Below are 24,511 nucleotides of genomic sequence, written 5' to 3' on the forward strand. Positions count from 1 at the left end.
AGGAAGAGGAAGAGGAAGAGGAAGAAGAAGAAGAAGAAGAAGAAGAAGAAGAAGAAGAAGAAGAAGAAGAAGAAGAAGAAGAAGAAGAAGAAGGAAAGAAAGAAAGAAAGAAAGAAAGAAAGAAAGAAAGAAAGAAAGAAAGAAAGAAAGAAAGAAAGAAAAGGAAGGCAATGCACAGGTGACATCACTAGAAAGGCAAGAAGGTGGCATGTTGTCCTTAGTTCTGTCATGAGGCAGAAGGGAGAGAGCATTGAGAAATGGGTTGAACTAAGCAGATCTTTCTCTCGGGTTACAACTGATGATCAGACTAAAACTTTCAGTCCCTTCCTTAGAGAAGAACAAAATGCTGCCTCCTGTCCTGTGCACACTGGCCAGCACTTGCTTGTCCAGGTCATCTGTGGAGGCCAGGCCTAGTGCCGTACGCATGTAATCCCTGCATGCAGGAGGTCAAAGCAGGAGGGTCTGCTGTTCAAATCCTGGGTGCTAGATAGTGAAAACTTTGAGAGTGGGGGACAGGGAAGAAGATAAGAGGAGAGGAAAGAAGAAAGAAAGAGAAGCGGTGTGGGGCTCAGGGGTTGCTGGGATACAGCAGGGTTTAGCGACGGGCCTGTAATCCAAGCACTCTGGAGGTAGAGGATCATGAGTTGACGCCTGCCTTGGCTATAGTAGACCTTGTCTCAAAATAAGTTAATGAAATTTAAGAGAAAAGTGGGATGGAGATGGACTCCATCTGTGATAGTACAGTTGCCTACCATGCACAAGGCCTTTGGACTCATCAAGCCTTAGAATAAGACAAAAGAACAACAACAACAACAACAACAAAAAGCCAGCTGTGGAACTCCATGGATACAAGGCAAGTAAAGAATGTCACACAGTAGGACTAAGGTACGAGGGCAAGGGCTGTCGGGATACATGAGGTTGGAGGCAGAGTAAGGGAGTCTCAAATGCCTTGTGAGTTCAGTCTTTGTGAGTCTTACCATAGTAGCCTAGAACTTGCTATGTAGCCCAGACTAGCCTCAGTTTCCACCGCAGTGTGTATTGGGGACTGGGATTACGGGATGGAACACACACACACACACACACACACACCAGCCTAGGATATCTTTGAAGATATCGCAAAGGAATTGAGCAGATAAAAGAACTTATATTAAGTTAATCGAATGCTAGCATGTGTGATGGAATCTGGGATGACATGAGACAAGAGTATGGAGACTCTATTAGGGAGGCAGAGGACATCTTCCTCCTGGGAGGGAAGTAGGGGCTGAGTGCATAGAAGAGTTAAAAAGGACTAAGAGATTTAGATGCTATTGAGGAAAAGCACAGAACACTTGAAGTCAGACCTTGTACAGGAGCGTCAAAATCTGCCAATCTAGGTAAATTGATGGATATTTTTTCACTGAAGAAGACAAGAAAAACAAAAAGCAAATTAATTTGGGGGCTGTTGTGAGGTCGGCATGAGGCTTGCAGAGGTGGTTAAAACTAAGACATTCAAACTGGGCAGTGGTGGTGCACGCCTTTAATCCCAGCACTTGGGAGGCAGAGGCAGGTGGATTTCTGAGTTCGAGACTAGTCTGGTCTATAAAATGAGTTCAAAATGAGTTCCAGGACAGCCAGGGCTACACAGAGAAATCCTGTCTTGAAAAAAACAAAACAAAACAAAACAAGAAAAGACCCTAAGACATTCAAATGAGCACCTCCTTCAGCCAGTCTGTCTGGGTGGTTGGATGTGACTATTAACAGGTGAGTAGTTACCTGGGCGGATGTGAGTTTCATAATAAAGGTCACAAAGGGAAAAGGACCTGAAGACTGACTGAGATCCAAGGCAGAGTCTGCGCAGATCCTTACACAGTTGACCACCAAGCCTGCTCATCCTGCCTTCTAACAGCACAATCCTATGGTACTGTTGAAGGTGTGTGTCAGCATGGGACACTCTCTCTGACCCAGCCATGACAAAACCATCTGCTGTCTCATTAAACACTGAGAGCAGTCTTTTGAGATAGATCTTGCAGATCCACTTTCCCAGTGGCAAAGCTGGCACCCTGAGAAAGTAGTCAATTCATAGAGAGGATGAAAGTCCTGACTCCCTTTCAGGTAGGAGCCTACCATGCCGCAAGCATTTGTGCAGAATATGTATTGTCCCCTATTGCCCAAACGTTTGATGGCCTTCTGTCTAAGATAGCTGTAGTATATTAAACCCAACCCTCCAGGAACTATAATCTGGATAGAGATAAAGCAGGCATAGAAATAAATACACATTAAGGTCGAGTCCAACAGTGATTCGGAAAAGTTTAGATAAGGTTGTACAGTCCAAAGGGCTCAGGGCATCATGGGCGGCTTCCCTGAGATGGACAATGAAGCAAGTCTGACCTTGAGGACTTAGGAGAACCTGCTGTCACCAACTCTCTCTCATCCCACAGGTGCTGTGTCCTGGAATTGCAGCGGTCCGGGCTGGGGGAAAGGGCTGCTGCGGTGCAGGTTGCTGTGGCAACCGCTGCAGGGTAAGAACCAAAATCACAAAGTTTAGGCCTTGGTTTCTGATCCCTTCCCCCCACAGAACCGGAAGCATTGTCTACATGCAGCCTCTAGGAGGTGTCAGGTGCCACCTCCCTCCCAATCTTGGGTCTCAAATGAACCCCACCAGAGGGGGCTAACAAGCCCCATGAACCTCCACGGTAGATGGCTTCTAACTTCAAACCCAAGGTTTAAAGACAAATGTTTTTTTAGGCAGGCTGAGCAGGAGCGGGGCAGTATGCGGGAGGCACTGGGCACGGGTGTCTGTCTGAGGGAGGAGGCACTGGGCACGGGTTTCTGTCCGAGGGAGGAGGCGGGCCTACTCATCTTACCTTTCCATGCCTGGTCTAGATGCTGCGCTCTGTCTTCTCCTCCGCCTTTGGGGTGCTTGGCGCCATCTACTGCCTGTCAGTGGCAGGAGCTGGGCTCCGAATTGGACCCAAATGCTTAATAGACAACAAGTGGGACTACCACTTCCAAGAAACCGAGTAAGTCCTACTTTGTATTTGTATCCCCCCGTTCTGTGCCTCTCCCCACCTGCTCTCTTCCTACGTGGTCCAGAAATGGTGGACCAGACTAAGCTCCTAGAGAGTTCCTTCCAAATGGTCCATCCAGCCCTTTACAGTTCTTAGTAGATCCTTGCACTGGGTGATGGTAGGGCCTGCTGTGTGAGCAGTTTCTCTTAAATGACCCTGTCCATCCACAGAGGCGCTTACTTGCGAAATGACACTCTTTGGAATTTGTGTGAGGCGCCACCTCACGTGGTACCCTGGAATGTGACCCTCTTCTCAATTCTGGTGGTCGCATCAAGTCTGGAAACAGTGCTGTGTGGAATTCAGCTGGTGAATGCGACCTTTGGTGTGTTGTGTGGCGATTGCCGGAAAAAGGAGGTAGGACCGCTTGGGGGCGCACTTGGGGTGGGGACTGAGAAATCCTGTTAGATTTTGGCTTGATCTTTACTCTTTCTTTTTTCTTGCAGGGTGCAGCTCACTGAGTTCCATGGGCCACCCCTAATACCTCATTTCTGGACGTCTGAGTGGTCACCCATTCCCTGGTTGGCTAGGAAGAAAAAAAAAAAAAGCATGCACACTTTTATCGTTCAGTCTCTTCCTTAACGGAATAAACCACCCTGAGCCCCCTTCCCCAGTTCTGGTTTAGCCTTTGGAAAGAGTGTACGTGGGCCTTCAGAGATATGTGTCTAGGCTTGGGGCTTCTATATGTACCCCTCAATCTACCCACAACCCCCATGCCCTCTTGTTATTCTCTTAACAACAACAACAACAACATAGTTATTGTTCTGGAAATAAAAATCTGTGCTCTCAAGGAAGTTAATGTGCCAGTGATGAAAGATGAGCAATTTTTAATTTAATTTTCTTTACATTTATGTGTGTGTGGGGGGAGAGAGAGAGAGAGAGAGAGAGAGAACCAACTTGTGGGAGTTGGTTCTTATACCATGTGTCATGTGTTCTGGGGATCAAACTCAGGTCCTCAGACTTGGCATTAAGCAGCTTTCCCTACCAAACGCCCACTTTCCACTGTTAGGTAAATGCCCACTTTCTACTGTTAGATAATAGGCTCAGGTCATGAGGTCACAAGGAATTGAGTCAGGCTGTGCTGGACAAATAGCTCCAAGCCATAAAGAACAGCTTAGCCCCAGGCTGACCCTTCTGCTTTACCTGCAGAAACAAAATATGCTCAGGTACTGAAAACAACACACCCTGCTCTAGTCAAACTCCCACCTTCACTCCCCATCCTCCACTGCCTTCTTCCCCCACCTCCTCACCCCCCCCAAACATAATCTGTAATTTCCTAGTAGCTCCCTATTATACAGAGAGTCTGCCTGCCTCTGTCTCGCTTTTCTTACATCCGCCACTGGCAATTTCCTTTTAAAGAAGTTAAGGATCATTTCAGTTGGTGGGAAATGTTAGGTCTCAAACCGGGGACAAATGGTTAACTGAGCTGCCTATTTAACACATCAACGTGGACCTGGCCACCAGGTTCTCCCAACATCCCTCAGTCCCTACCTGTTACAGGATACTGGCTGACACACCCTGCTCCTTATCCTAAACATCTCCAGCCCAGGGGTTGGACTGCCCTTCCCCCCAGCTGCCCTTCCCTATATAATCCAGCCATTTTGGTTACCCGCCCCCCTCCTTTTTGGTCTACCCTTTACCCTCCTGGTCTCTTGGTCTGGCTCTCCCCTCCCCAACATTCTCTCATAGCTTGGCTCAGGGTCCTATTCACTCTGGACTTTCCCAGATGTTCCTGCCTCTGGCCCTACACCTCCTTTTTACCTACAATAAACCTTCTCCTCCGTCATACCTAGGAGCAGTCATTGTTGTGTTTTATAAAAAAGAAAAAGAAGCCAGGGATGTTTGGAGTCACAGTATGGTGCAGGGGAAGGGGTGCCTCTGCGGACCCATGCTGAGGGATCTCTTCCCCCTGAGGGACCAGCTTCATGAGTGTGGAATACCACACGAGTATAGTATAGAATAGAGTTTATTTAGGGCATGGGGAAGGGAGTTGAGGGGGAAGTAGAGACAAAGAGACACACACAGAGATAATAGAAGAGTAGAGGAGTAGAGGCTGGCTATGAACGTGGGGGGGGGGATGGGGAGAGAAGGGGCAGAGGGTAAAGAGGGTAAGAGAACAAGAAGAGAGTGAGGAAGGGGGCAAGCAGCCCCTTTTGTACTGAGTCAGGCACACCTGGCTGTTGTCAGGTAACTGGTAACTGTGGGACAGAGCCTAGAAGGAATGCTAACCGTCATGCCTTCCCTTTTTTATTCAGTAAACACTTTAAGAAACATGTTGGTAATGAGATAAGTATTGGCTGCTGGGGGGAAATACTTGTCACGATTGGGAAAGTCTGATTTCTGAGTAAAGATAGCTGGGGGATTCCAGGCAGAGAAAACAGCGTGACAATAAAAGTCTTAGATGACAATTTCTTTTTTTTTTGGGGGGGGGGGGGATAGGGAGCGTTTTGAGACAGGGTTTCTCTGAGTAGCCCTGGCTGTCCTGGAACTCACTCTGTAGACCAGGCTAGCCTTGAACTCAGAAATCCACCTGCCTCTGCCTCCCAAGTGCTGGGATTAAAGGCGTGTGCCACCACTGCCCAGCTAGATGACAATTTCTATTTAAGAAAGGTACTACTTGAAACTTGCAAGGTGAGGTGGCGAGGAGACGGGTAGTGGAAACTATGGGAGAAGATTCTTTAGTTTCAAAGCTCTAAAAATCAGAATGTAAAGCCTCTTGCATTGCTGTGTAAGTAGTTACACTGGCTCTGTGAGCACCTCCCACCCACCTGGGGACTTCCAAACCAGGTGCTACCAATAAGGGGTAGATTGTGTCTACTCATCCAGTACAGTACAGGGGTCGGGAGTGGACAAAACTTCCACCCCCAACTCCTTAATCTGAAGTCACTGATGGTTCGGAAGGGAGATAATTTGGGCTCTTAAAGGGGACATATTATCTGCAGATGTCCTCAGAGAGCCAAGGCCCGAAAATTCATGTGTTCAAGTTCTTTGCTCTGAACTATGTGACCTACAACCCCTGAAGCCAAACCTGAACTCCAGCCTTGAGCCGTGCCAGGTCAAGAAAGCAGAGGCAGGGAGGCGGGCAGCTTATTGTCTCTAAATCAAGGGACAGCAAAGCCAAGACCAAGAGGCTTTAATAGTAAAGGCAGTACTGGCAGAGCGACTGATTCAGCTGGTACAGCAGAATATTCTGACGTCATTAAGCGCAGTGTCATCTCGGAGGCCTCTTGGCTTCTGGATTTTGGTCTGCAAGCCACAGACACCTTTGGGACATGAGTTGCTCCACTCTCCGTAGTCTCCCCAGGTCAGCCCAGGCCCCTCCAGCTCCACACCGTCTGAGCAACGGAAGCGCACGTTGTTCACTCCAGTGTTGTCCCCTGGAAATGTAAATGGCTCCACCCGGAGGCAGAAAGCCACTAGGAAGCTAGTGCCAGGACACCACAGAGGCTCACTCCATGAGCCCCAGCTGCAAGAGAAGGAGAGTTGTAATGGCTCTCCAAGCACCTCCTACCCACCCTGGGAACTTCCAAACCCAGCACTGCCAGTAAGGGATGGGCTAGATCTAATCTCCTGTGTTTCCCTGAGTACGCAGGTGGACTTCCATCCTGCACCTCTATAACCTTAGTGGAGTTTATCTCGGGGAAAGGGCACTAGCAGAAGGGAAGGGGTATACCTTTGTCCTAGGAGAGTGCCCTTCCCATTCAGGAGCGAACCCAGAGCTTTACAAACACTAGATAAATGCTCTCTACCCCGTTGGGTCTTTGGTCCCTAATCTCACCTTCCAGACTGGGACTCCACGATGTGGGTGTTTTGCTGTGAGTTCCCTCGAGTGCAGTGCAGCCGGATCCCATTCAGAGCTGTGTCATCTCCAGGAATGCCTTGAGGGGGCTCCACCTAGGTCAGGGGGGAAGCAGAAGTGAGGTCCACTGAGAGAATTCTCCTTCTCAGGTTCGGCTCTGTAATCTGGTACATCTTTGCCCTTTCTATGACCCAGGTCTGAGCCTTCACCTTGACAGAGAACCCACTGGCAAAGTATCCATCAGGACACATCTCAGGCCAGGCCCAATCACCCCAGGTACCACCGTTGGTCACGTCAACGATCGACGCATAGCGTGGTTGAATTTTAATTGTATTCAGTGCGTGTCCATAGCACATCACCCCCAGCAGCAGTAACAGCCTGGTTCCAGCCTGCAACTCCATCCTGCATTACCTATGAATCTGGTCACTCAGAAGGATTTATATCAGTCCTGCCCCTATCAAGATTCAGGTTGCAGCTCTATACCAGCCCTATCCTCTCATGGCTCAGATTGCGGAAGAATGACCAGGATTAAGTGACATTCTAAACTAATCTGCTCCAGCCCAGGAACCCTGAAGATCTGAGGCCCCCAGGAGTTAGGGAAGGAGGGGCAGTGGAAGCCACTGAGTTTAGATTAGCGCCTGCTGAATACTTACCACTAGCCATGATTGGCACCCTCCAGGTATACTTCATGTAATCATCGCCATGATTGTAGAAGATAGAAATTATATTTCCTAGCTAGTAGATGAGAGAGCTGCAAGTAATTTGTCCACACACACACACACACACACACACACACACACCCCAGTAAACTGAGGGGAATCCCAGCTGGCAATGGAAGCCAAGGCTGGAGACTGTGGTGATTCCAGGAAATTTTGACAGGGACAGGATTAGGCAGGAGACAATGTGAGGATGAGAGGCAACTTTACAGGACGGAGAAAAGAATACTGTTAACATAGATCAAGTCTGTGAAGGGTAAGGGCTGGGAAAAGGTCTTTTTAAGGCTGTGGCTCTGATTCTTTGAGAATCTTGGATACCAGATACACCCAGAGAGACAACAGGGTCTTCCTCTGGAACCCAGGTTGTCCTGAAATACTGTGTGTGGCAGTCATTTTTTTTTGTTTTGTTTTGTTTTATCAAGATAGAGTTTCTCTATATTGTTGGGAGTGACCCTGTTTGAGCATTAACTGCCTTAAGTGCTTGCTGGCATAAAGTCTTGGCCTCTGTGGGAAAGTACTAGCCCAGCTGAGTACNAATTGACATAGATCCTGAAGTCAGTGGAGAACAAATAGCTATACATCTTGTGGATAGGTGCCTAATATCCCACTCTGTTCTGATCTTCCTACTGACTGTTTACCCAGTCAATACCCTGTTCCTGGGAACAGGTGCATTACCCAGAGACAAAGAGACCCCCCTCTAACCCCCTTTCCTGCTCCTGTGAGTATATAACCTGTGTGGGAAAAATAAAAATTTGTCAGCTTGAACAGAACCTCTTGTCTTGTTCTTTGTGTCTCTTTGTCCCCCATTCTCTTGCAGGTGCCTCTCAAGTCCCTGTTCGACTGTCCCACAGGTCGGGACACTGTATAGCCCTGGCTGTCCTGGAACTGACTCTGTAGACCAGGCCAGCCGCCTCGAACTCAGAAACCTGCCTGCCTCTGCCTCCCAAGTGCTGGGATTAAAGGTGTGTGCCACCACACCCCAGCCTGCTTTTTTATAGAACCCAGGACCACCAGTCCAGGGAGGGCACCACCCACAGCAGACTGGGCTCTCCCCATCAATCACTAATTAAGAAAATGCAGGCTTGCCTGCAGCCATAGCTTATGGAGCTTTTCTTTTTTCTTTTCTTTCTTTTTTTTTTTTTTAAGATTTATTTATTTATTATATCTAAGTACACTGTAGCTGTGTCTTCAGATGCACCAGAAGAGGGCGTCAGATCTCATTGCAGATGGTTGTGAGCCACCATGTGGTTGCTGGGATTTGAACTCAGGACCTTTGGAAGAGCAGTCAGTGCACTTAACCACTAAGACCTTATGGACAGGGACTGAGATAGCTAAGAACAGATACGGCTGATCTTCCTCTGCTTCTTGTATTCTTTAAGATGTGATGGAACACCATTCACTATGAACCCTCGACCCTTCTGCCTTGGCCTCCTGAGTTCTGGTACTACTACATCCCCTTGCTTAATAGTCTACATTCTTTTTTCAGAATGCCTTTCCTCCTATGACCAGCAGATGGACCCCTAACTCATAAAACAAGAAAACAAAACTTGGCTAGATTTGTTAGGGGGCACAGCCCTGATCTGCTGATCTCAGACACATTTCTCTGGGTTTGTTTTTTTTTTGGGGGGGGGGGTTGAGACAGGGTTTCTGAGTCCTGGAACTCACTCTGTAGACCAGGCTGGCCTCGAACTCAGAAATCCACCTGCCTCTGCCTCCCAAGTGCTGGGATTAAAGGCGTGTGCCACCACATCTGGCTCCATTCCTCTGTTTTTAAACGCATATTTATTTACAAGGCTATTTGATTTAAGAAATATTCTAGGGCTGGAGAGATGGCTCAGTGGTTAAGAGCACTGACTGCTCTTCTGAAGGTCCTGAGTTCAAATCCCAGCAACCACATGGTGGCTCACAACCATCCATAATGAGATCTGAAGCCCTCTTCTGGTGCATCTGAAGACAGCTACAGTGTACTAATGAATAATAATAAGTAAATCTTTGAAAAAAGAAAAAAGAAATATTCTAAATTTCTGAAAATGACCAAGAAAAGTAAGGAGTTTGGCCAGGCCTAGCGGCTCAAGTCCATGTGTGATCACAGTGGCTCAATCAGCTGAATAGGAGGATAGAAAAGTTCAAAACCAGCCTGGGATATAGAGCATGATAATGCATGCCTTTAATTCCAGCACTCAGGAGGCAGAGGTAGGCGGATCTCTGTGAGTCTGAGACCAGCCAGATCTATGTAGTGAGTTTCAGGATATGTAGAGAGACTCTGTCTCAACAAACGAACAAGTAAAAATAAATAAATAAATAAGCCAGGCCTATGTAAAGAGACACTGTCTCAAACAAGTAAATTAATAAATAAATAAAATGAATCAACCTGAACAGTTTAAATCCTGTCTCAAAAATAAAAAGGACCAGCACTCAGGAGGCAGAGGCAGGCCTGGTCTACAAAGTGAGTTCAGGGACAGCCAGGGCTATACAGAGAAACCCTGTCTTGAAAAACAAAACAAAACAAAAAAAAAAGGAAAAGAGAAAGGGAAAGAGAAAGGGAAAGGGAAAAAGGGAAAGGGAAAGGGAAAGGGAAAGGGAAAGGGTGGCGGGGGGGGGGGAGTGGAAGATGTTTGTAACCCAACACTAGAGTTGCTTCCCTGGCACCCTTAAAAATTCAGAAAGTCATGGATTCAGTCTTCAACTTACAGAGGATTAAATAGTGCCTATTGTCACCAAAGCTCACATTCTAGTGAGGAAGACAGAAGGTTCTCCCCTCTCCCCAGTGAAGCTTAAGCTATGCTTACACACACACACACACACACACACACACACACACACACAGAGAGAGAGAGAGAGAGAGAGAGAGAGAGAGAGAGAGAGAGAGAGAGAGAATATTGAGGACTGCACCTAGAGTCTTGCACATTCTAGGGAGACACCACCATATCCTTAACCATTTTATACTTTAAAAGTTTTAAGTTTAAAAGTTTTTTAAATGATTTTTAATGTTTCTCACAGAACAAGGCTTCATTTGATCTTTATTATTTTAAAAAGCTTAATATTTATTTAGGTTTCTGACTCTGTATTTGTGCTGTCAACACCTACACACTGGTTTCTGCTCCTCAATAAGGAAAGAACGCCAGATCCTGTCATGGGCGCATTTAGCATAGAGCACAAACTCCTCAGAGTCTGCCTGGGCACGCACCACGTGTGGATTTTGGTGCTTTTCTAAGTTTCTTGGAATAAAGATTAACAATCCTGTTACTATGGGTTCTGGATAGCCATTTCTTGTTAGAGTCTGTATTACAGGGAAATCTACAATGGTATGTCAGATGCTGGGCCTATACATTATTACTAGAGTTGGAGTGTCCCTTTTTATAAAACATGTTAAGACAGAGTCTAAATAAGTTATCCAGGCTGGCCTTGAACTCTTGATATTCCTACTTCAGCCTCCCAAATACCTAAGGTTACATGAAGACCTGGGCTACTATGCCCAGCTATAAAAATACTTTTGTATTCTGGGGGGGGGGGGTCCTAGTGTAGGGCCTGCCATAGGAAAGTAACGATTAATTTAATGAATGAAATGCTAAAGTGAAGCTTAAAAAATTAAATGATAATGTCCAAAAATCACTGATGGAAGACCCCAGACTCAAATAGTGTGCAAAGGCAAAGAATGTTTATTCTGCAGAAATTACCAGCATCCAGGGGGTACAACAAAATGGCAACGACTTGAGGCGCTTGCAAGACCCCCTTTTAGGCAGGTCTAGGGGAATTTTCCAGAAGGGTTAGGTAACCTCTAATATGATTGGTAAGGGTCAAAGCAGTAACATTAGTACCATTTTCATTGGTTGCTAGGTTAGTTCTATTATAATTGGCAAGACCTTGAAGAATTTTGGAAGCCAGCTCAGTTCTGGCCTTGTTATCGTCTCCAGCCAGGTGTCCCACGAGCGGGCTCAGCTCCAGCCTTACTCTCCTTAAGTCAGGCCATTGCTGGCTAAAGGCCCATGTCAGTGGCTCCTTCAGAGAAGCCCAGTACGCTTCCTGGGGAATTGACATTTTTATTCCCAAGGTTTCCAGACCTCCTCGGTAAGAGTATAAAAGAAGAGAGCCTAAAGCCCCATCCTAGCGCCTTAACAATTAAGATGTATTGGGCAACTGTGATCAGCTTTCCACTTGGAATGTTTTCACATGCGTTATCAATTGATCCTCACATGAGATTTACAAAGACCCATTATCTGCAGCTTACAGTGCATTCATGCCCAGATTTAAGGAGAACCCACAGGACGCTGCCTCTTACGACAAGTTAGCCCCACAGGTAAAGGCAATGCAGAGTCGGGTCACATATTATGTCCCCCCAAATCTTCATTATGTCTCTCGCCCCAGGATCTGACCTCTAGGGCAAAGGACACAAGGGAGGGGTCCTTAATAGGTTAATTATTAACCCTCTGCACCTCTGGACACCACGGGAAGGGAAAGGCCACCAACTAACTAGGTGAGGTGCGCCAGCGATGGTCATGAGGGTCTCACTGTCCCCAGCCCTGGGACGCTGGCTCCGCCATGCAATTCCTTTCGCTATCTTAACGCTGTTACTTCTTTACATCAGTGTGTGGCTCTTCCATGAGTGGCCCTTCGCCTTACCAGCTCAGAGAACCCAGCAGTCCGGCCTGCGGGGACTCAGGCTCCCTTCTCCTCCAGTCCTCAGCTCCCCGCTTAGCTTCCCGTCAGGTGTCTTATCAGGGTGCAGGCCTGGGGTACAGTCCTGCAATCCAGAGGGACCGCTACCTTCCCAGGTATGTTTGAGTTTTAAGGCCAGAGTTTGGGGTCTCCGAAACAAGGAACCGGGGGAACCAGACTGAGAATCGAATGAAAGGAGGCTCCTCCCTCTCTGCTCCCTTCCCCCTTCAGATGTCAAGAATAACCAGGAGGAACCCCAGCTAAACCCAAGGGGCATTCTTCAACAGTGGCTAAGTAGGCCTAGCAGACTAGGAACTTTTCATGTATCTCTTCTATCTATCTCCCAGACTGGCCCAGCGGTCAGATCCCTAGTGGTCCCGGAGAAGGAAGAGCCTCCCTGTCTAGAGCCTCATGGGGTGCTGGGTCGCATGGTGAGCCCCTTCCTGGCCTGTATGAGCCCTGAAGGGGATGTGGCGTTGTCTCAGTATCTGGCAGGATGGAGAGAACTACTTAGGTGAGTGGTCTCCCTTCCCCAAGCCCATCTTCCTCCAAATGATTCTGTGCTCTTTCACAAGCCATCTCCCCACTTCCACCACCAAACAGGTTCCTAACTCCCCTTGGCTCTGTCTTCGCCTTTGCCACCAGCGAGGCCTTCAACAAGGTGACCGACCTCGAGGCTCGTGTGCACGGTCCCGATGCTTCACACTACACATCGCTGATGACTATGATCATGTGGGAGCGGCGAGCAGGATTGCTACAGCGTCCGGGAACCGAACCCTGGCACCCAGCGGGGTCCTCAGGCTCTCGAACGCTACTTTTGCTGCATCGCTCGCTGCGCTGGTCCCAGCTCTGCCTCCACAGGGTGGCGACAGGGACGCTCGGAGGTCCAGATGCCGGCACGCAGTGCAGGGACGCCTACAGCACCGCCCTGGCCCCGCACCATCCGTGGCTTATCCGTCAGGCAGCTCGCCTGGCGATCCTGGCCCTCCCGAGTCGTGGTCGCCTGCTCCAGCTGGCGTGTCCAGGAACAGGAGAGGCGGAATCGCGGGTTGCTCTGGCCCGGGCCGCCGTCGTCCTGGAGGATGTGTACAATCGGACCCAGGGCCTGTTGGCCGGCCACGGCCTGCTCCAGCTGGCTTAATGGTCGCAGCGTCAAGAGACCGACCAGGAAGGCATTACTGGAAAGGGATGTGCGTACTCAGGGTTACCGGCGGCCTGGGTAGCTAGCGGTTCTTCTCCGTGACGTCACCACGGTTAAGGCCCGCCCCTAGCAGGGCAGCCTCAGTGATGTGTGAGATCCTCTCATCTTCAGCCTCAGGAAGCTGGAAGAAGCAATGAAGAATAAAGAATTATTTAGTAGCTGTCGACATCCGGCGTTATGTATGATAACTAGAGAGCTAGCTTAGGGGTGGGGGAGGATGTGGAAAGATCTGTTACCCCTGTTCTCTGCATCTGAAGGACTCTTATTCCCCTGAGTTCATTTCAGCTGCCCCATGGCTTCAGTGGCCAGCTCTTACCAAGTCTCAGTCCAGATCTGCCCTCCACACAGCCAATACAGCATGTCCCGCCTGAGTGCTACTTTCCTCCACCAGAAGTGCATTTATGTCTGTGTTCTGTCTCCAACCTGAAGCCCGTGCACCATGCCTCTCACCAAACAGGCACTCCACAAAGGTCTCCTTGGCTACTTCCATACTAGTGAATGTGAAAGAAAGAAAACATTTCCTAAACTAACTTATATTAACTCCCAAATGTACCTCAAATCTAATTTTTTTCTGAACTATATATTTCTATATATCCAGCTGGATATTTGGCATCTCTGTATGGATGTCAACTAGGCACAGCAAAGCTAACAGGTTCAGACTGAATTTCTAATGCTTCCTTCTAAAATATTACTTTCATAGTCTTGTTAACTAAGTAAGGAATTCTTTTGTTTGTTTGATTGTTTTTTTTTTTTTTTTTTCAAGACAGGGTTTCACCCTGTAGACCAGGCTGGCTGAGAACTCAGAGACCCGCCTGCCTTTGCCTCCCAAGGGCTGGGATTAAAGGCGTGCACCACCACTGCCCGGCCAGGAATTCTATTTTTCCAGGTTCTCAGATCCAAAATCTTGTTAACGTGACTTTCTCCATACCAACATTGAATCTATGGAAATCTGACTATTCCCCTCATTTCCCAAGTTTCTTTGTCTAAATCAGCCTTATGTATAATCTTTGCCTTTCTTTTCCCTTCTGTACGGTCACTAAACTACAAAAGGTCATTCTCTTGTCTGTTTGCTCAGTTCTTTTTTTTGTTTGTTTTTTTGTTTTTTGGTTTTTGGTTTTGTTTTTTTTTGAGATCTTTTTTTTTTTCCTTGCGTAGCCCTGGCGGTCCTGGAACTTGCTTTGCAGACCAGGTTGGCCTTGAACTCACAGAGATCTTCCTGCCTCTGTCTCCTGAGTGCTGATATTAAAGGCACGTGCTACCACTGGCTAGCAAAAGGTGATTCTTTAAAATGTCAGTATTGGGGGCTGGAGAAATGGCTTAGCCAGTAAAGTACTTGAGGTGAGAACCAGGGTTAGAATCCCTTATGACCCACATAAAAGCAGGGTGGGCACCTGATGTGGTGGCAGAAGCAGTCAGATCTCTACGAGTTCCAGGCCATCCAGAGTTATGTAGTGAGTCCTTGTCTGGAAAACAAAAAAAAACAAAAAACGGGGTGGGCCTGGCAACCTACCAGCAAAAGGAATGGAAAAGGAGGAGGACCAGGAGTTCAAAGCCAACCTGGGCTACATAGCAACTTGAAGACTTCATGAGACCCTATCTTAAAAAAAAAAAAAAAAAAAAAAAAAAAATCAGAAAAGCCAAGCCTGGTGGTTTGTAATCTTAGGGATTTATAATCTCAGTTCCTTGGGAGGCTCATATGACAGTTCAACAAGCCAGTGCTTGCCTGTGACAGCACCTGCTTAGGCTACAGATCTAAGTTCAAGGCTAGCTTTTGAAACTTCAGGAGATCTTGCCCCCCCCCCCAAAAAAAAAGTCAAAAGAAGCCTGGGACATCCGTGAATGACAGAGTGAAGCCTGGGACATCGTGAACGGCAACAAAATGCTTGTTTAACATTTCTGCACAAGGTTCTGGGTTTGAACCCAGCAACAAAAGCAAAACAAAAACAAAAATCTTAGAAAATAGTGTATCGATGCAAGGATTTGGGGGTACTACTCTAGAAACACAATCAACCAAAGAAGGGGGAAATGAATAAATTTGACTTCACCCAAATTTTAAACTTGATTTTTTTTTTTAACATTTGGTTATTTGTTGGGGGAGGGGAAGGTGCATTGGAATCACAGTGACTGTATAAAGGTCAGAAGACAACTCACAGGTGTTGGTTTTCTCCTTCCACCATAAGGGACAAGCACCCTCACTTGCCCGAATTTTAAAACTTTTCGCTATAATCCAATGGTAGGAAAATATCTGCAAATCATATACCTGGGGCTGGAGAGATGGCTCAGCAGTTAAGAGCACTAACTGCTGATGTGTTAGAATGGCGGGTCGAGTCTCAACAGCACAGTAGGCCAGAGCAGTTCCATGTGGAAGAGGTTTTATTGGAAGGGAGAGGCAAGGTGGTGGCAGGGAGAGAAGAGGGGGAGAGAGGAGAAAAAATTGAGGAAGGGACGGTCTCCTTATTTGTATGGAAAATGATGTAACACAAGTAAAAGTGGGAGGTGAGCCAAATGGATTCTGGGAATATGGTGGCCGTTGTCTTGGCAACAGGTCTGCAGGTCTGCAGGTCGCAGGTCGCAATGTTGCCTCATAGGTTTGGAATGTCCTGATGCCAACAACTGCTCTTCCAGAGGTCCTGAGTCCAGTTCCCAGAAACCATCTGTAATGAGATCTGATGCCCTCTTCTGGTGTGTCTGAAGACAGCTACAGTGTATATACATAAAATACATAAATCTTTTTAAAAACCATATATCTGATGTTTCTAGTACCTAAAATATAGAAATAACACAATACAATAATTAAAAACTCAAGCAATTCTTTTTCAAAATTGACAAAAACCTTGACTGGACATTGCTTCAAAGAAGATAGACAAAGGACTCATGGAAATATGCTTAACTAATTATTCGGGGAAAACAAATCAAAACCATACACTCACCCACATGCACTAGAATGGCATGATTTAAAATGCATTAAAAATATAATACATTGGTGAGGATGTGTAAAGGTGGGAACCCTCAGATATGGCAGGTGTGATTGTCAAGGGGTATAGGTGCTCCCAAAAAACAATTGTAGCTTCTCCAAAAGTTCTTGTGGGACCCGGAAAACCAACCACTAGCATACACGGCTAGGTAGGTACCCCGGACTAATGAAAACTCGACCTGACCATTCCAGATTGTACTATCTTGTGGCTTCTTTGAACTAGGACACCAAGCAGGTTATAGTGTATCCAACCTGTTACCATTGCGACACAACGTTGTTACTTACAAAACCTTCATATTTCAGTCTATACAATCGAGTTACCAAAAAAAAAAGAAAAAAGAAAAAAAAGAAAAAAAGAAAAAAGGAAAAGAAAAGAAACAAACAAACAAAAACCCTCACACACGCATAAAACCTTATAATGTAAATTAGGCTTCATTTGCAAGTATGCTTTGCCTCCCGGAGCCACAAGCCTCTGGTGAGGCAAATCTTTGAGAAGAGGCTCCGCCCTTTTCCCCTTCCTAGACCCGCCTCTTTTTTTTTTTAATTTTTTTTTTTTTTTTTTTTGTAATTTGACACACTGCCGTAAAGTGCCCACTGTCGCTATCCTCTGTCTTTTCCCTTCTGCCGTCAAGCAGCTTCGCTCCCAGAAGGCCGCGGAGGCGGACAAGAGCGTGACGGAGCGCTTTACGACGGTTGCTTTGTGGCAGCAGGAGCGGAGGAAGATGGCGGCCGCCTTAGCTGTTCGTGGAGCGGGGTCTGCACCGGCCTTTGGGCCGGAGGCTCTCACCCCAGACTGGGAAAACCGAGAAGTTTCCACAGGGGTGAGGAAAGAGCCAGAGTTCAGGAGACATGTGCTAGGCCCGACGGGAGGGAAGACATGAAGCCCGGGTGGGCTTGGCTGAGTGTGTTGTGGGAGAGGCGCTGTGGTGTCGTTCAGCGGGAGGGAGAAGGGATCCTTGAGTGCTGGCGTGCGGCGATGCCTTTCGTGATGAGAGGTGAACAGTAGACCGGAGCATAAGATTCTGGATCCCGGGGTTTGGAGATGGGAGTTTTTCATATTCTCTGGCGGGTCGAGCCCCCTTAAGATTTGCCAGTAGGTTCGCGGAGCGCGACGTCTGTATCATAGAATCCGGGTGAAGAATCATTGAGGTTCGATGTATGCTGGGCACTGTGGTAAGGCTAAAAGAGTTGCCCGTTTTACACCCTCCGTTTTTCCCAGACCACGATCATGGCTGTGCAGTTTAATGGGGGCGTGGTTCTAGGAGCGGACTCCAGAACGACCACTGGGTGAGCTCAAAACAGAAAGTCTTCCCGTTTCCCCCATTCCGTACGGACACCCCATTCCTGCCTGCCTGCCGGCCCCATCCTTACCCTCCTCAGACCCCTGTGGCAAGAGAAGTTTCTCCTCTACCTGGAGATAATAAGGACTTGTTCCCAAGTCTGTGGCTTCCAGTTCCCCTCACCCTTTGGTGAACTACTACTAAGGGCCTGTTCTCCATTCATCCGGCTTCATTTTCCATAAGGACTAGTAGGTGGTAGCGGTATTTCTACCCCTGAAGCTGCAGGGAGTAGACAGTGACGTGGTGGAGGAGGGAGGCAAGTGGGCTCCTTCTCACTGTTCCGCCATCCTGCAGGTCCTACATCGCCAATCGAGTGACTGACAAGCTGACCCCTATCCACGATCACATCTTCTGCTGCCGCTCGGGCTCAGCCGCTGATACCCAGGCAGTGGCCGATGCTGTCACTTACCAGCTTGGTTTCCACAGGTACTTGTGGGCAGGGGAGGGGCAGCGACCCTGAGGGCTCGGGAACATAAGGCACTGAAAGGCCTGACTGCAGATCCCGATGAGGTTTTCTTTGTGACCTTCCAACCCCACCTTCTAGTATTGAACTGAACGAGCCTCCGCTCGTGCACACGGCCGCCAGTCTCTTTAAGGAGATGTGTTATCGGTACAGAGAAGATCTGATGGCGGGAATCATCATTGCAGGCTGGGACCCGCAAGAAGGAGGGCAGGTCAGGCCTTCCTCGACAGAATACTGGAGTCACGCCTTTGATGCTCCACCCCCCTCGGCCATTTTGTGTGTGTCTGTCTGTCCGTCCTGTATGCGCGTATTCTTACGGGTGCATGTGTGTGGAGGCCAGAGGCGCGCCAGGGTTGTCTTCCTTGTGAGACAGTCTCACTGAAGATAGAGCTCACCTTTAGCTAGGCTCGCTATCCAATGAGCTCTCGCCATCATACACCCTGAACCCTACTCCCAGAGCTGGGCTTACAGATACACATGCCCAGCTTTTACATAAGTGCTAGGGATTGGAAATCAGGTCTTCATACTTGCCTTAGCAGGCCCTTTACCGTCCAAGCCATCCCTAGTCCCCACTCCAAACACTTCCTTAAGTTTCTCTTTCTGTCTCTACCTCACCATTAACTTTCCCCAGACCAAAATCAAAAGGGATGGGTGAATGTACATGTGTTGGGAAAGGGTGCAACTGGCGGCTTTTCTCCTCCCTCCCACCTGGCAGGTGTACTCTGTTCCCATGGGAGGTATGATGGTAAGACAGTCCTTTGCCATTGGAGGCTCAGGGAGCTCATACATCTATGGCTATGTTGATGCCACCTATCGGGAAGGTATGACCAAGGACGAGTGTCTGCAGTTCACAGCCAATGGTGAGACACTATGCTTCTAAGCCCATGAGCTTCATTCCCAAGCTGAGCCAAGGGTCCTCACTTTGAGCTCCTAACTCCAAACCCAATGTCCTTGTTTTATCTACAGCTCTCGCTTTGGCTATGGAACGCGATGGCTCCAGTGGAGGAGTGATCCGCTTGGCAGCCATTCAGGAGTCAGGGGTAGAGCGGCAGGTGCTTTTGGGAGACCAGATCCCCAAGTTCACCATTGCCACTTTGCCACCTCCCTGAGGCCTGGTATTCTGGGGTGTACTAAAGGATGTCCATACTGACGCAAAGTCTAATAAACAGTTTGTTATAGAGACATTTCTGTGTGGAGGTGCTTAACTTCAACTTAAAACTTGCCAAAACCATTCTCCTGTGCAGACTATTGCACTGAGCTCGGTAGGAATTAGAGAGGCAGGAAGGTTTATTAGTGTTCTGTTCTTTTATTATTACTAGTATTATTGGATTACTTTAGGGGGTGACTAGTGGCATTTTTTTTTTTTTTTAAATAAAATGGTTTATTTTACGTGCATTGGTGTTCTGCCTGCATGTGTGTGTGAGGGTGCCAGATTATTGAAATTTGAGTTACAGACAGTTGTGAGCTGCCATGTGGGTGCTGGGAATTGAAACCAGGCCTTTGAAAGAGCAGCCAGTGCTCTTAACCACTGAGCCGTCTCCCCAGCCCCTTGTTCTTGTTTTTTTGAGAATAGATCTCTTATAGCTCAGTCCAGCCTTGAACTTGTGGCAGTTCTCCTCCCTTTGCTTCTTGAGTGACCAGATCACAGATGTATACCAACATACTTGGTCGAGAGCAGTGGTTTCTGAATCTGTAGATCGTATTTACTTTACATACGCAGGCATCTGAAGTACCAGAATGTGGTTGGTTGGGGACTGCAGCAGTGGACTAAGTCCAAGCTAGGACTCAGAATTAGGAGCCTGGGACCACCTCCCCTTCTCTGACCATCATAGTGATTGCTGGCCCTGGGGTTAAAGCTCTCCCCAGGCCAGCCTCATGATCCTCTTTCCCTCTATCACTTAATCATCAAACAGCACTGTGAATTCTTTATCTTTGGGGAAAGACATGGGCCTTGTCTACAAGTGGGAATACGTATAGATATTGGGTGGCAGGGAGCCACCATAGGGAGTGCTTTTGGATAGGTCTGTAAGACACCATCCTGGTGAGGCTGAGAATGGACTCCAGCTCCTTTGCAGCTGTCCCTATTGAAACCAGGGACCTAAAGGAGCTCAGAGGCACCTCAATGACTCCATCTCTCCAGTCTTGTTTTCTCTAGTCCACTGATCAGGGAACCATAGAAACCACATTTACAGACTTTGTTCTGAAGTAGTTCAGAGGGCAGAAAGGATGATTCTGTGGAAGGAGGGGAGAGGAAGAGAAAATACCCCAACAAGAGCAACTTGGGGAAGGCTGATTACAGCCCAGTCTGAGATTCTCATGACAGATGACGTGGTGGCAGTGTAAAGCTGCTGCTTACCCTGTACCCATGACAAGGAAGCAGTGGATTGCGCTGCATGGCTCTGCACTTATTCTAGGACTCCAGCCCATGGAATGGTGGAACCTCTATTTAGGATGGGTCTCCCCACCTCAGGTAACCTAATCTAGACAGTTCTTCACAGGTCTGCCCAGAGGTTTGTTTCCATAGTGATTCTAAACATCAAGTTGACAGTATAAATCATCACAAGTGGTCAGGTGCTGATTAAGTGAAAGAGCAGAAAGGGAACTCTGTCGTAACATTTAACTAAAAATACTTGAGCTGCTCATGCCCAAACCTGTTCTGCCTTAGTCCTCTCTCTTGTACTTAACAGTGGCTCTAAAAGCTCTGAAAGTATATGACCATCTCTGTGCCCCTGCCCTCTACCATGCCTGCCCTTATGCAACCCTTCAGCTATAGAGCAACCAAAGAGGTCTGTGTACATGTGAGCCACGTTGCTTCTCTGTTTCACAGTTCTCGGTATCAGACCGGGTGTGGCACTTGCCTTTAATACTAGGCAGAGGCAGATGGGTCTCTGAGTTTGAGGTCAGCCTGGTCTACATAGGGAGTTCAGAGATAGCCAGAGCTACCTAGAGAGGCCCTGTTTCTTGCCATCCACCTAGACTAGTCTACTGGTTGCTTAGCCATGACCGAAAGGGCCAGGCAGCTGCCCCAGCTTTGACAGCCATCGCTGGTTGTCTTCTGTTTCTAGGATTTATGGGTTTTGTATTTAGGTATTTGCTGGGTGGATGTGTCGTTTCGTTTATTTTTGTTTTGTGATGAGATCTGCAATGCTAGACAAGTGATTTACAACTGTATTACATCTTCGTCCTTTTAACTTAGACAAGGGTGTTTTCTGTAGCCCAGGCTGGCCCTGAGCTTATGATCCTTCTTCACTGTCCAGAGTGCTGGGCTACAGGTGTGTGCTACCATGTTCAGCTCCCCAAGTTTCTTAAGATAGATCTCATTCTAATTCAGACTGACTCACTATGTAGCCCAGGCTATCCTGGAACTTGTGGCAACCCTCCTGCCCCGTGTTGAGGTTTTGGACAAGAGTCACCGTGCCTAGGAAAACTTTTATTTTTCATAGTATTTTGAGGTTCGCTGCAGAGTTGAGTTACAGAGACTTCCTAAATACTGCTTGTCTACACACATGGGCAGCCCCCATCATCAACATCTTACAGCAGAGCCAGACTACCCTGTTAGAACCCGTGACCCAGTGACCCACACTGACATCTCCGGCTTTCCCCAGCTGCCCATCACTATGCTTAGAGGTCACCTCATCAGGAAAGCCTTTTCTGATCTTTTTTTTTTTTTTTTTAGATTTTATTTATTTATTATATGTAAATACACTGTTGCTGTCTTCAGACACTCCAAGAGGGAGTCAGATCTCATTAAGGATGGTTTGCACCACCATGTGGTTGCTGGGATTTGAACTCTGCACCTTTGGAAGAGCAGTCGGGTGCTCTTACCCGCTGAGCCATCTCACCAGCCCTTTTCTGATCTTTTCAAATTAAAGGAAAACTCCTGACCCCTGACTCATTCTCACATGGCCTGCTTGCTTTTGTCATTGTTATCTCCTGTCTCTACCAGAAAGTCACTCGGTACAAGAAGGAATTCTTCACGGTTCATTGATAAATCATTGCCTAGCAGGAAATAGACATGACATTTTTAAAAATTTAAATTTCCTCCTCGACAATTTCATGCATCTGTACACTGTGCCTTCATCACATCCACTCCCCCCCTGCCATTGTGCCTTCTTTCTCCTTCCTAGACCCTCCCCCAACATGCCCCTCTTCCATTTTCATGTCATGTCATCTTCACCTGGAGAGAGACAGACAGAGATCACTGAGTCTGGTTGGTGCCTGAATACAAATCATGGGAATGGGGCAGTCCCTGGAGCATGGGGAACCTACCAGGGACCACACCTCAGAGAAAACTGACTCCCTTAGCAGACATCAATTTCCAGTAGCTTCTCTGCTAGGAATGGGGACTCTGAACTCCTCCAACCATGCTGGTCTTGTTTTATTTATTTATTTATTTATTTATTTATTTATTTATTTATTTATTTATTTATTTATTTATTTATTTTTGGGGCAGGGTTTTTCTGTGTAGCCCTGGGTGTCCTGGAACTCACTCTGTAGACCAGGCTAGCCTTGAACTTGGAGATCCACCTGCCTCTGCCTCCCAAGTGCTGGGATTAAAGGCGTGCTACCTTACTGAAATACTGACTGCCTTGATCGTGTACAACTTTTGTGCTGGCATTACAGCTGTGCTTTGGGTATCTGGCTTTTTACAAGGGCTTCAATGATCGAACTCAGATCTTCAAGCTTATTCAGTAAGCATCTTTACCCACTGGGTCATCTCCCCAACCCAGCCCTAGATAATAAACTCCTTAATTCTGTTCTCTGTCCCACCCACCCTTCCCTCCCCCGGCTCACTTTCCTCACACTCAACTCTGAAGCCTGGTTTCAGCAATCGTACCTTTCCTATTAGCTATACTTGGGATCCGCCTCATACACGCCTTTCCCATCTGACCAGGCACTTTCCGCCTCAGCCGTGTACCCCAGACCTGGTATACTGGTCCCCAATAACCCTCACCCAACACTCAAATACACCCCTTTGCGACTCTGAACAAATTTAATGAGGTTATGACCGTCTTGGGCCCACCGAGACTGTGGTGTCAGCTAAGAGTCCTTGGAGGCTTAGCCCCCCGCTTGTCCTTTTCAAATGGTGGAGTCATTGGCTGATGCCACGTCATGCAGCTGGTGGCGGAAGGAGAGGCGAGCTTTCCGGCTTAAGTAGGTACCAGCCCCTGGGGAGGGCAGTCCTCCAGTCATAGTGGGGGCTACAGCTGGACTAGGAACTGGGGGGGAAGCAGGCTCCAGGCCTAAAAGGGGGTCAGAAGAGGAAGAAGGGTTGGAGTGGGTGGGTTGGGGTTCAACTCCCCTGCACCTCCCACATTGCTGTGAGGAAAATTAGACCGGAGTGAGAGTGTCCTGACAGCAAGAGGGCCGCAGTGAGGGAGTGTCTACAGTGGGACTAGCCTCCCCAAGACAGGGCTCCAGCTGTTGTAGAGACACCCCTCCAAATTTGAAATTCTCACACTTTACCACAGGTTGCCATCTTTCCATTTTGCAGTACTCTCTACAAAATCTTCTGGCAACCCCAAGGAGACATGGGATATCCACATCTCGCCTAGGCAACAGGATCCTTCTCCTACCCTGGTCTGAGGGTTTCTCTCCCCATCCCCCAATTCATGCCAGTCTGCCCTGCCCCCTCCCCCTCAGAATGCCCCCTACCTGTTTCCCTTTCAGTCCCCCGCTGTCTCCGGCACCCAGAGCATGGGAAACACCAAGCCCCCTTCAGACCCATCTCAATAGTGGAGACTGGGACTTTGGGAAGGGCCAGGAGGGCCCAGGGGAGGGGTGTGGTTTTCAAGTCCCCCCCACCATGGGCAAAACTACCACTTAGCCTTAGACCGCCCGGTGATTATAGGCGCCAGGGAATAGAAGGGGGGAGAGGGAGAGGAGAGAGGGTGGGGATACCCCATTCAAATACCTACATTTGGTGCCCTCTAGATTTGGGGTTCTTTTATCCCCATGTAAAAGGAGGACTTTGGGAAGCATTTTATGCCAGAGGCAGGCAGAGGGGTGCCATGACAGTGAGAATCCAGTCTTGCAATACCCCTAGGCTTGGGGTCAGCCTACAACTGCTGGGAGTGAGAATCTGTTTTGTTTTGAATTTTTACTGTTGGTAACAGAACCCAGCCCCCTCCCCCCAAAGCTGGGCGAGGTCTCCATCACCAAGCTCTCCCCTTCCTGCCACCGTTTTCTTTTCATTTATTTTTTTCTTTTCTTTTTTTTTTTTTTTTTTAGATTTATTTATTTATTATATGTAAGTACACTGTAGCTGTCTTCAGACACTCCAGAAAAGGGCGTCAGATCTTGTTACGGATGGTTATG

At 47.8% G+C, this 24,511-nt stretch overlaps 4 protein-coding genes across 4 annotated transcripts in view; 3 read left to right on the forward strand and 1 right to left on the reverse strand.

Annotated features, from left to right (window-relative positions):
• The window catches only part of Tm4sf5 (transmembrane 4 L six family member 5), a 6,558-nt gene extending 2,719 nt beyond the window's left edge, over nucleotides 1-3,839 (forward strand). Inside the window, exons 2-5 of the mRNA XM_021213815.1 lie at nucleotides 2,418-2,498; nucleotides 2,863-2,999; nucleotides 3,218-3,401; nucleotides 3,491-3,839. Coding sequence (XP_021069474.1) covers nucleotides 2,418-2,498; nucleotides 2,863-2,999; nucleotides 3,218-3,401; nucleotides 3,491-3,505 — 417 coding nt within the window. The 3' untranslated portion in view covers nucleotides 3,506-3,839. The remainder of the gene's footprint in view (nucleotides 1-2,417; nucleotides 2,499-2,862; nucleotides 3,000-3,217; nucleotides 3,402-3,490) is intronic.
• A 2,322-nt stretch (nucleotides 3,840-6,161) lies between these two features.
• Vmo1 (vitelline membrane outer layer 1 homolog) lies at nucleotides 6,162-7,258 on the reverse strand. The gene is made up of 3 exons (XM_021214092.1): nucleotides 7,053-7,258; nucleotides 6,823-6,938; nucleotides 6,162-6,510 (listed from the first exon to the last, which is right to left on the reverse strand). Exons 1-3 carry the CDS (start codon nucleotides 7,242-7,244, stop codon nucleotides 6,213-6,215), a joined length of 606 nt encoding a protein of 201 aa, XP_021069751.1. The 5' UTR covers nucleotides 7,245-7,258; the 3' UTR covers nucleotides 6,162-6,212.
• A 4,771-nt stretch (nucleotides 7,259-12,029) lies between these two features.
• On the forward strand, nucleotides 12,030-13,582 carry Gltpd2 (glycolipid transfer protein domain containing 2). Its single transcript, XM_021214034.1, has 3 exons — nucleotides 12,030-12,331; nucleotides 12,563-12,729; nucleotides 12,819-13,582. Exons 1-3 carry the CDS (start codon nucleotides 12,050-12,052, stop codon nucleotides 13,354-13,356), a joined length of 987 nt encoding a protein of 328 aa, XP_021069693.1. The 5' UTR covers nucleotides 12,030-12,049; the 3' UTR covers nucleotides 13,357-13,582.
• Nucleotides 13,583-17,067: 3,485 nt separating this feature from the next.
• On the forward strand, nucleotides 17,068-19,377 carry Psmb6 (proteasome subunit beta 6). The gene is made up of 6 exons (XM_021212856.2): nucleotides 17,068-17,211; nucleotides 17,610-17,677; nucleotides 18,025-18,156; nucleotides 18,275-18,404; nucleotides 18,909-19,053; nucleotides 19,160-19,377. The coding sequence occupies exons 1-6, from the start codon at nucleotides 17,113-17,115 to the stop codon at nucleotides 19,300-19,302; spliced, it is 717 nt and encodes a 238-aa protein (XP_021068515.1). The 5' UTR covers nucleotides 17,068-17,112; the 3' UTR covers nucleotides 19,303-19,377.
• The last annotated feature ends 5,134 nt before the right edge of the window (nucleotides 19,378-24,511 follow it).

This window comes from Mus pahari, chromosome 14 (genome assembly GCF_900095145.1).
Source record: "Mus pahari chromosome 14, PAHARI_EIJ_v1.1, whole genome shotgun sequence".
NCBI lineage: Eukaryota > Metazoa > Chordata > Mammalia > Rodentia > Muridae > Mus > Mus pahari.

Bases quoted from the DNA above. Each gene is read 5' to 3' on its own strand.
- Vmo1 (XM_021214092.1), bottom strand. From the start codon at position 7,244: ATGGAGTTGCAGGCTGGAACCAGGCTGTTACTGCTGCTGGGGGTGATG. The intron at 6,939-7,052 runs GTGAAGGCTCAG...CCCCTGACCTAG, and splicing joins CCAGTGGGTTCTCTGTCAAG to GTGGAGCCCCCTCAAGGCAT. The intron at 6,511-6,822 runs GTGAGATTAGGG...CTTCTCTTGCAG, and splicing joins GTGGAGTCCCAGTCTGGAAG to CTGGGGCTCATGGAGTGAGC.
- Gltpd2 (XM_021214034.1), top strand. From the start codon at position 12,050: ATGGTCATGAGGGTCTCACTGTCCCCAGCCCTGGGACGCTGGCTCCGC. The intron at 12,332-12,562 runs GTATGTTTGAGT...TCTATCTCCCAG, and splicing joins AGGGACCGCTACCTTCCCAG to ACTGGCCCAGCGGTCAGATC. The intron at 12,730-12,818 runs GTGAGTGGTCTC...ACCACCAAACAG, and splicing joins GGATGGAGAGAACTACTTAG to GTTCCTAACTCCCCTTGGCT.
- Psmb6 (XM_021212856.2), top strand. From the start codon at position 17,113: ATGGCGGCCGCCTTAGCTGTTCGTGGAGCGGGGTCTGCACCGGCCTTT. The intron at 18,405-18,908 runs GTCAGGCCTTCC...CCCACCTGGCAG, and splicing joins ACCCGCAAGAAGGAGGGCAG to GTGTACTCTGTTCCCATGGG. The intron at 19,054-19,159 runs GTGAGACACTAT...TTTTATCTACAG, and splicing joins TCTGCAGTTCACAGCCAATG to CTCTCGCTTTGGCTATGGAA.